The sequence below is a fragment of the Schistocerca gregaria genome, chromosome X, assembly GCF_023897955.1.
Source record: "Schistocerca gregaria isolate iqSchGreg1 chromosome X, iqSchGreg1.2, whole genome shotgun sequence".
Classification (NCBI taxonomy): Eukaryota; Metazoa; Arthropoda; class Insecta; order Orthoptera; family Acrididae; genus Schistocerca; species Schistocerca gregaria.
The window spans coordinates 98,033,445-98,044,572 of record NC_064931.1 but is presented as its reverse complement, the minus strand read 5'-3'; the positions used below and the strand labels follow the sequence as shown (position 1 = coordinate 98,044,572).

At 44.5% G+C, this 11,128-nt stretch overlaps 1 protein-coding gene across 1 annotated transcript; it reads right to left on the bottom strand.

Moving 5' to 3' along the window:
• Positions 1 to 4,466: 4,466 nt before the first annotated feature.
• LOC126299240 (larval cuticle protein A1A-like) lies at positions 4,467 to 8,282 on the bottom strand. The gene is made up of 2 exons (XM_049991026.1): positions 8,166 to 8,282; positions 4,467 to 6,041 (listed from the first exon to the last, which is right to left on the bottom strand). The coding sequence occupies exons 1-2, from the start codon at positions 8,175 to 8,177 to the stop codon at positions 5,706 to 5,708; spliced, it is 348 nt and encodes a 115-aa protein (XP_049846983.1). The 5' UTR covers positions 8,178 to 8,282; the 3' UTR covers positions 4,467 to 5,705.
• Between the last annotated feature and the right edge of the window lie 2,846 nt (positions 8,283 to 11,128).

The following is an 11,128-nucleotide window of genomic DNA, read 5'->3' as shown; positions in this document are numbered from 1 at the left end:
GGGTAACAGGGATATTAACCCAAATGTGACTGAGGTATAAATGCTTCGCGTTAATAGATGTTGTGACATAAATCATGTGTCCAGTCTCAAAAAAACACATGTAGAAATATTACCGTCGCTTGGACGATATTAAAAGGAAATAATAAACAACAGAAAAACATGTGTTTTGAGATTAAACTGATAAATGAAAGTCTGTGAGGTAAACATGTGTGATGTCTGACCTAAGTAATGCTTTGTATACTGTTAAATCAGTATGGCCAAGGATGTGAAATTCCCATTATATTATCAATTTTGTGGAACCTTTTTTTTTTTTTTTGTAGTTCCTGCGAGTGTTTGTAAATCTGATTTTGGGAGAGTACCATGTACAGCAGACGAAGAGAAAAGAAGAAATTTATGGCCCGAATTAATGTTTTTCTGTAGACAGGAGATATAGATATATTTAGTAGCCTAAGTTTTGCGTCTTTGTCTACTCTGATTGGTCATTTATGAGATGGTGTGGATCAGTTATGCATTTATTTTTACGTCTAGTAGAACCAAAGGAGGAATGGTAGTTGGCAGCAAACAAGTAGCTCTTTGTCCATCTAATAACGAAATATATGATAATTTCTTGATCTAGTAATTACGAGGGAACGATGACTTACGACGTCAGTTGGGTTTATGTCTAGGATGTTAGAATTCTTCCATTTTTTAGTTGTCCTTTTTTTTGTTGCTGTGTTTCACGTAAGTTTTGTCGTGGTTCTGGTTTTTATAAATTTTGGTGACCATTTTGGTCCTACTGGGGCCCCACCAACACAAATATTAAGGTATTTCTCACAAACGGTTATTAAGAATATCATTGAGAGGTCTGTATAAGAAAGCAGTTTTTGTAATCTTCAGATAATAGTTTGCCTCGGGAATGTGTTATACTGTGAGGAAAATAGAAGACATGAATGGAATGAGAAGGATTTTGTATATAGGTTAGTGTACACATTAACGTTCCACGTGGATTATTTTTTTTGGATATAAGCTGAGTAATCTGTTTTGTGTTATGAGACATTCCGCAGTACGGTGGAGAAATGGCGTCTAGTCTCTACTGGTTGGAGCCCGGTAGAACGGCACAACGCCACCCCTACTAGGTGACGAGGGAGGACCCATTGCAATCTCCTGGCACCACGAGGCAGCACTACCTGCTATCACCTGTCCTTAGGTGGGAACTGCAGATGATGCCCCAGCCCCCCTGAGGGCAGTACCTGCCTCACTGTTCCTGTTGCAGTGGTTGTGCCTCACAATGAGCACCTGTCCAACAGACGTGCTGTGACGTCCCAATCTGGTTGAGTGACCATCCACCGTCACTGCCTGCAGTCACAGGACAGCTCTCTATGGAAGCAGCCTCTGAAGAACTGGTTGTGAAGAAGTACCTTGTAACAGGCACATTCGCTGTCTTTGGGGTGAAGATAGCTTTGAACTCAAGAAACATATTTGCGTTGGTGTTATGCATTTGAGCACATGTTATCACTAATGAGCACTCTCGTGAACAATGACTTAATGTCTTCCGCTCTCAGTAACAGAAACAGAAATTTTATCAACTAAAAACGAAGAGAACGCTTATTTAAATCATAGAGCTGAGTGACCATGAGTGAGTGATCCCTAGTCAGATCATAAACTTTAGAACTGCTGAAGTCATGAATACAATAGTCTAGGGAGTGGCATTTGTGTGGTGCTTCCGATGACATTTCTTCCCAGTGAAGTTGGTGTTATCCACTGAGAATTACAAAAACATACTAATCAAATCTTAGCTAGCTAGATGAGGACAAATAGTGTCAGGGATGAATGAAGGACGATGAGGGATTAGTCGATGAAAGGGCATCTGACTCACGTGTGTCTGGGAGTGATTTTGCTTAGGACTTGTAAGACCATAATGGAATCACTTCTCCAACACGTTTTCTTTATCTACATAACCGTGATTCCTTTTCCGTCTCGAGAAGGGATATAAATCCTAATGGAACTTTTATCACCCACCCCCCATTTTCTATAAAAAGTGTTGTGGATTAAAAACAAGTTAAAAATTGCGGTATACTTCGCTTTAGTGCGTAAAAAGTATTTTTACGAAGCTCTTTAGGTAGACGAGTGTACAGTACTCCACATTTTGTGTGATTTTCTGTTGTTTATTATTTCCTTTTAATATCGTCCAAGCGACGGTAATATTTCTACATGTGTACAGTTAACACTATGATCTTGTGATCCACATTGGCAATTTCATACAGAGGTTTTCATACACTCCTGGAAATGGAAAAAAGAACACATTGACACCGGTGTGTCAGACCCACCATACTTGCTCCGGACACTGCGAGAGGGCTGTACAAGCAATGATCACACGCACGGCACAGCGGACACACCAGGAACCGCGGTGTTGGCCGTCGAATGGCGCTAGCTGCGCAGCATTTGTGCACCGCCGCCGTCAGTGTCAGCCAGTTTGCCGTGGCATACGGAGCTCCATCGCAGTCCTTAACACTGGTAGCATGCCGCGACAGCGTGGACGTTAACCGTATGTGCAGTTGACGGACTTTGAGCGAGGGCGTATAGTGGGCATGCGGGAGGCCGGGTGGACGTACCGCCGAATTGCTCAACACGTGGGGCGTGAGGTCTCCACAGTACATCGATGTTGTCGCCAGTGGTCGGCGGAAGGTGCACGTGAGCGTCGACCTGGGACCGGACCGCAGCGACGCACGGATGCACGCCAAGACCGTAGGGTCCTACGCAGTGCCGTAGGGTCCTACGCAGTGCCGTAGGGGACTGCACCGCCACTTCCCAGCAAATTAGGGACACTGTTGCTCCTGGGGTATCGGCGAGGACCATTCGCAACCGTCTCCATGAAGCTGGGCTACGGGCCCGCACACCGTTAGGCCGTCTTCCGCTCACGCCCCAACATCGTGCAGCCCGCCTCCAGTGGCGTCGCGACAGGCGTGAATGGAGGGACGAATGGAGACGTGTCGTCTTCAGCGATGAGAGTCGCTTCTGCCTTGGTGCCAATGATGGTCGTATGCGTGTTTGGCGCCGTGCAGGTGAGCGCCACAATCAGGACTGCATACGACTGAGGCACACAGGGCCAACACCCGGCATCATGGTGTGGGGAGCGATCTCCTACACTGGCCGTACACCTCTGGTCATCGTCGAGGGGACACTGAATAGTGCACTGTACATCCAAACCGTCATCGAATCCATCGTTCTACCATTCCTAGACCAGCAAGGGAACTTGCTGTTCCAACAGGACAATGCACGTCCGCGTGTATCCCGTGCCACCCAACGTGCTCTAGAAGGTGTAAGTCAACTACCCTGGCCAGCAAGATCTCCGGATCTGTCCCCCATTGAGCATGTTTGGGACTGGATGAAGCGTCGTCTCACGCGGTCTGCACGTCCAGCACGAACGTTGGTCCAACTGAGGCGCCAGGTGAAAATGGCATGGCAAGCCGTTCCACAGGACTACATCCAGCATCTCTACGATCGTCTCCATGGGAGAATAGCAGCCTGCATTGCTGCGAAAGGAGGATATACACTGCACTAGTGCCGACATTGTGCATGCTCTGTTGCCTGTGTCTATGTGCCTGTGGTTCTGTCAGTGTGATCATGTGATGTATTTGACCCCAGGAATGTGTCAATAAAGTTTCCCCTTCCTGGGACAATGAATTCACGGTGTTCTTATTTCAATTTCCAGGAGTGTATATATTGATCTTTATAAATTTGTTTTGTTCTATAATAATCATGTGGTACAACTTAATGTGCGAGTAAATATGTTTTTACAATGACACATAACAACGCTATGTCGAGACACAGACATGTGGTTTGTTATTTAGCCTTTTGATCATAATTATTGAATTGTCATAACAAGAGCTTTGTTTAGTTTATGCTACAGGAAAAATTTTCTAAAATTGATTATCGGTTTCGTTTTTTGTAGTTATGAAGTTAATAGTGTTTTGCTTTTGTGTATTGAAATGTGATTGCGAAGCATGTATGGCTCAAGTGAAAGGGATAACACATTTTTTTTCTTTTAATGAAAATTACATAATTTTTGTAAATCATAGTGTATCATTTTGTCCTGAAGAGTTCATAATTCATGTTTACATATGACTTGACAATCAGTAGTTGTATGAAATATTATTCTACATTATTCGCTGAATTCGAATTTCATGACATCAGCTGTAATGGATATAGATGTATTACCCTGTTGTGAAATATAAAAATTTATAGCAGACAGAGACTCGAACCCGAGTTTTAATATTTCTACAAGGAAAGTGAACTTCCCACCGTGTTCATCAGAGTGTGAGAAGGTGAAGGTAAGTGAGATCGCACATGAAAGTGTGTATCTATTATACTCGTATTTCCATTCGACACTTACTTATCAAGACAAAACTGTTTTTTCGTGACTGAATTTTTCATTTAATGTTTGTGGTATACTCTGGAGTAATATCTGAATGAAGTAGGATACAAAGCAATTTTGTCAATATTTTATTGCGTACAGTAAAATAAATAAACATAATTTCATGAAGGATGTACAGTAGTGAAATAACAAATAATATATATGGTGATACATAGCTTTATCAAAAATTCAGGACGTAAACCACATGCAAGATAGAACACCAGTTAATCTCATTTACAGACGTTAAAGGAGAGTTCGACAAGCTGTTACCGACTTTCATTCATACCGAAAGATGTTGAAGTACGAGTATTGGGGAAGGACGCCTTATTTCGGTATTCATCTCACTGGTCCCACAGCCTTACGTCACCAGAACTATCATATTGGCCAAATAAACGTATAATATACTCTTAGTTTATAATTTCACAAACTATTAGCACAATTGTACCTAGTCTTCATCATACCATTTTCCGAAAATCTGAGCATAGCTTGTCGGATCATGGTTAGTCAGTGATTAAGTTCACGGAAAAAGTATGAGATCAAATGAAGCACAAAAATTTAGTAATTTACAATAGCCTTAAAGCATGTCACTGCAGATATTGCGCGGATTTTCCTTCCCGGTTAGAACAGTGTCGAAGAAGATAATTTCTCTTTAGTGCATTTAATATCTTACAGGAAATACATTTACTAACAATTGAAAAATGACTAGTGTCCTAGTTTTTAGAGCTGAAGTATGAAATCAGTTAAGATAAGGCCAAAAGAGTGGAAATGTGGGGAGTATTGCAAACTTACATGCAGACAAAGGTATTTTAATAATCGAAATGAGATAGTTTAATGAGATACGAAAGTTATTTGAGGTATTATTGATCAATGGTAATTTAGATGTTTGTGCAGGTTTCTAATACATTATTACTCTTTTTGCGAAGCGGACATAAGGCAATAAACGCACGATAAAGTTGTTACGAAAAGGCTCAAAGACTGAGTTCCTTTAAAACAGAAAAGTAGCCGTGTAAACTGAACTTTTTTCAACTTTTAATATCTAGCCCAGTTCGGAGCATTTCGATAAAAAATGATGTACACCTTTAACAGTATATTGACAAAATTTGTTTTCTCATAATTTGGAACGTCGTAGGGGAATATCCGCAAGGTTAATGGCTGCGTAAACAGTGCTATTATTCGAGACGAAGGTTACTTTTTATGTAAAGTCGTACTCATTTTATAAGGAAATGTAGAGGAAAGTGTAGGGGTGTGTTCTGTCCTGCAGTTGGACTACTTCCAGCAAGTCGGAAGCCACGGCGATCGAAGGGCAGGTGCGCTAGACGTGCGCGATGGCGGCCTTGTGGACGAGCGGGCCGCGCTGCACGACGGCGTTGAAGCCGTTGACGGGGTCCGCCGAGTAGAGCACGGTGCGCACGTTGCCGTCGGGTTCGACCAGGCTGTAGCTGCCCTGCACCACGTCGCCGTTGCGGCTCTCCTGCTGCGACTTGGAGTCGCCGGTCAGCGTGTCCTGGATGTTGTAGGCGAAGCTGTACTGCGGCAGGGGGTCGAACTGGGTGTCCACGACGGCCGCCTTGGCCACGAGTGGAGCTGCGGGCACGAGCCCTGCAGCCGCCGCCGCCACGCACGCCGCCAGAGCCAGCACTACCTGCACCTGCAACACGGCAGCAAAGGCTGGAGTGGTTGGACGGCTCACAGGCCTCCCTGCCACCACAGCACACTTTAGCGAACGCATATTATCGGAGAATAAAGCAACGCGGAAACCAACGCTCTCGAAAATAGCGAGGAATTCCAGAAATTACAAGCAGCTGTTTGCCTGAGGGCTTGTCCACTTCTCTTAGTAGTCATTCCAGTCAGGAGAAAATCGCCAAGTCACACGCTGGGCGCATCGGCAAACTACACTAAGGCAAGACAGAAAGGAAAAGACTCTCCAGTAAGGAAAATAATCAGAGAGGCTACCTTGGCCGCGCGGGATTAGCCGTGCGGTCTAGGACGCTGTAATCACGGACTGTGCAGCTGGTCCCGGCGGAGGTTTGAGTCCTCCCTCGGGCATGGGTGTGTGTTTGTCCTTTAGATAATTTAGGTTAAGTGGTGTGTAAGCTTAGGGACTGATGACCTTAGCAGTTAAGTCCCATAATTTTTTTTTATGCCTTGCCATAAGAAATAACACTTCCCTTAATGACACACTCACTGGACGTGGCCTCATGATCTAGTGCCGATATACTAATAATGATGAGGGCATACTTCGATTTTATATTGCACAGGTTACGATGATGTTAACGGTATGAGAATTTGCCGCCATTATGATTATTACATCATTTGCATGTCACAAGTGCTTATCAGCTGGCCTGATCCGCCACCGGTAGCTGAGTGGTCAGCGCGACAGACTGTCAATCCAAAGGCCCCGGGTTCGATTCCCGGCTGGGTCGGAGATTTTCTCCGCTCAGGGACTGGGTGTTGTGTTGTCCTAATCATCATCATTTCATCCTCATCGACGCGTAAGTCGCCGAAGTGGCGTCAAATCGAAAGACTTGCACCAGGCAAACGGTCTACCCGACGGGAGGCCCTCGTCACACGACATTTCATTATTATCAGCCGGCCGCGGTGGTCTAGCGGTTCTAGGCGCTCAGTCCGGAGCCGAGCGACTGCTACGATCACAGGTTCGAATCCTGCCTCGGGCATGGATGTGTGTGATGTCCTTAGGTTACCCCGTGCGGATCGAGAAGGTGTTTCGCATATTGTGTATGTCTAGTTACAGTTCATGTGCTACACTTACACGATAGTAGTTAGTGCTTGGTCTCATAGTTGACCGCGGGATCAGGGATTTTCACCTGCCTCGAGATAACTAGATGTTTGAACTGTCCTCATCATTTCGATATACAGTTCATGGCAGTGGCGAGATTTGACTGAGCAAAGTCTGGGAATTTGTACAGGCGCTGATAACAGCGCAATTGAGCTCCCCACAAACCATATATGATCATCATAGCTGACCAGACGTTAAGACCCGTACTTTTTGAATTGATGAATACACTTTGACGTCTGCCTACAACACTACTGAAGTAATGCTGCATAATTAAGCTACCACGTGAATTATGTTCTTTTATGACACAATTTATTATTGCCAACGAAAAATAGATTTAATAATAAATTTGCTCTACGCTCACTTCGGCACTAGGCAGTCGCTTCAGCCGGCCGGGGTGGCCGAGAGGCTCTAGGCGCTTCAGTATGGAACCGAGCGACAGCTACGGTGGCAGGTTCGAATCCTGCCTCAGGCACGGATATGTGTGATGTCCTTAGGTTAGTTAGGTTTAAGTAGTTCTAAGTTCTAGGGTACTGATGACCTCCGATGTTAAGTCCCATATTGCTCAGAGCCATTTTCAGTCGCTTCGTATGCAAATCAAAGAATCAGGAATATGGTTGCTTTCGTGTTTTTGTTTTTGTTAAGTATCGGGTATTAAGTCCTCAATTCGGCGAAGTCTTGATCAAAATATCGGTTTTCACAGCATTTTTAGCGATCTATGGAACTGATTCGACTTTTCACTATATGAAGACGTTGCGAATCTTGAGCCGAGTAGTTAATTAACTGAAACAGAGTCTCCTAATGCACTGTTAACACGATAGAAGGATCCGATCACACGGTAAGATGTTGAAGAATGTCTCCGAAAACTTTGAAGAAAGGAGCCTCACGTTTGAGGGCCATTCTCGACACTCTAGAATCCACTGGGCCGCGTATCCACTGGCGGAAGGCGTCGAGGAAGAGGCCGAAGTCGCGACTCACCTTGATCGACATGACGAGAGGCTTGAGGTCGCTGGCGGAGCTGAGGTGAGAGGGCTGAGCGCTTCTGGTGGTGAGCCGGCGGGCGGCGGCTCTTATAGCGGCTGCCGCCGCCGGACATCGCGATTCCTGGCGAGTCGCCACCCCGGGCGTGGCCACGCCACTTTACGGACGTACACCAACTGTCCAGCGGGTTACGCAAAGCTGCGAAGCGCGCCGGAAGTCACGCGCCGCCCGCCACTTTCCACGATCGGCCGTGCGGCCCATACACAAGCGCTGCCTCGCCGGCACATCCGCGAGCTTAATAGCCGCCGCTGGCCAGAATGGACACGTACGAACGAAATGCCATAGCCGTGTACGGTGTTCGCCTGTTCTTGCTGCTCGGTGCACAGTAACTGAGGATTCGAACCACAGCCGACATCGGTTCTGAAGCCACTCCGTAGTGCGTGGTTGAGGACTCTCTGTACTGTTGTCAGTCATTCCCTTTCCTGTTCCATTTGCAAATGGGTTGGGGTTCGGTTGAGTTATATGGGAAAGGAGACCAGACAGCGAGGTCATTGGTCTCATCGGATTAGGGAAGGAAAGGGAAGGATGTCGGCCGTGCCCTTTCAAAGGAACCATCCCGGCATTTGCCTGGAGCGATTTAGGGAAGTCACGGAAAACCTGAATCAGGATGGCCGGACGCGAGATAGAACCGTCGTCCTCCCGAATGCGAGTACAGTGTCTAACCACTGCGCCACCTTGCTCGGTCATTCGCAGATGGAAAGAGGGAAAAACGACTGTCCATATGCTTCCGTATGAACCCTGATTTCACTTACCTTGTCTTTGAGGTACTTACGGGAGACGTATTTTTGTGGCAGTTACATAATTCTGAAGAATGTCGCATATGTCGGTTCTCCAAACTTCCTCAACGGCGTTTCACGAGAAGAACGTCTTGTTCCCTCCAAGAATTCCCATTTGAGTTCACGGAGTTTTCCGTGCCGGCTGGGGTGGCCGAGCGGTTCTAGGCGCTACAGTCTGCAACCGCTCGACCGCTACGGTCCCAGGTTAGAATCCTGTCTCGGGCATGGATATGTGTGATGTCCTTAGGTTAGTTAGGTTTAAGTAGTTCTAAGTTATAGGGGACTGATGACATCAGATGTTAAGTCCCATAGTGCTCAGAGCCATTTGAACCCAGTATTTCCGTAATACCCGCATTTCGATCGAACCTAACAGTATCAATCTAGCAGCACACCTCGTATGCGGAGTGTTGTGTGACAAATGAACTACCTTCATTAACAGTTAAATGAAGCCCTGAACTGTTAAGGTGTGCTGTACTAAATGAATATCTATGCTCCAGAAATCACATTTGATACCCCAACTGACCACAAGTGTGTAACGAAATAGGCACAGACACACAAACACATATTAATGCAGGGAGAAATGAATTCTGTCTAGCTACAAATTCAAACATCAAAAGGTAGATAATCCGTTCATCAAGAACCTATTTGTAAGTTCTATAACGGGTATGCTTCCCTCGTATATATAATCACTGATTTTAGACTTAAGAAAAACTGATTCCAACACATCATTTATCATTCAGATCAAGATATGATTTAAGAACAAAATCTACACATACTGTTGGAAATAGGGAGTCGCTCGCTATCATATGTTCCACAGAACATCTCACTAACATACCAGAACAGTGTACATTGTACTTAGAAATCATCAGTTTTCCAGAAAAGTGTCCAACGTCTTACCTTCCTGAGCCAGTAACCTTAATCCATGCCTGCTAATCGTTTTCAGTGGTAGTATATGCAGAGTGTATTTCAATAGTGGTGCAAGTCCATTACCTCCACTTCTCTGTCTATAATGCTTCTGAAATTAATGAGCCAAACAAACAGAAAGAAAGGTTCATCTGTAGCAAGAAGCCATATGCTTGAATATTTCTGCTATCTCAACTGCAGATTTGTCAGCGCTCATTTAACTTTAGAACTCTGTATCTCAATATGAACAAAAGTGGACTTGTACCACTATTGAAATAAGCCCTTTATATGTTCTCAAAACAGTGCAGATGATTCACAAAGCGCACTTGGGTTCTTAATGTATCTAACACAAAATAATTTCCTTGAGAACGGTTACGAAATTGCATATTCTCAATACGCGGCTTCTAGTAAAACAATAAATTGTTTATAATGATAAGCTCTAGTCTACAACAGAATGTATTGGAAAGATATTACTCGATCCTATTATCAACTTCCATTCCTCGGAAAGTGTGGAATATAAGAACCTTCGTTTCAGCACGGAGAAGGATACCATTGCAAGTTGTGTTTGCGAAATGACCTCAAAATAGCTTTAGAAATATTTAGAATGCACCACAGAAATAATCTACACAATGCTTATTAGATGCTAAAGCAAGTAATTGTAAAGACGTCAAGCATAATCTTCATCGTTGCAGAAACTCCGAACTAGCTCACATCGACAGCAGGAGAAGCAAGAAGTAGAAAAGGTCTGACTGTCTTCCAAACAGAAAAGCAGGAACAGAATGGCTAAAACTCCTTCGAAATTTCATCGCTTTCTGATTCCATGCCTGCGAACGTTTCCCATTGGCTAATGGTCCAAACCATGGTTCCAAAGATACGAAATGTGTCAGTGAAGACACAAAGAGATAGCTCAAAGAGATTGTTTCAACTAATCAAAGCTGTCCTCACTATAAACTAGTAAAACATTGTAAATATAAGCACACAATTTTAAAAAATCAAAAATATTGTGGGAAGAAAGTAAAAGTGCAAATGAACAGGCAATTGTCAACCTCTGAACTGTTTCGACATCTTCCTTTAAGCCGACTTTGTGGGTATCCCAAGCACTGGAGCAATACTGGAGAATGGACTGCACAAGCGTTCTGTACGCTGCCTCCTTTGTAGAGGAGATACACTTCCCCAGAATTCTGCCGATAAACTAAGGTCGATCATTTGTCTTCCCTACGA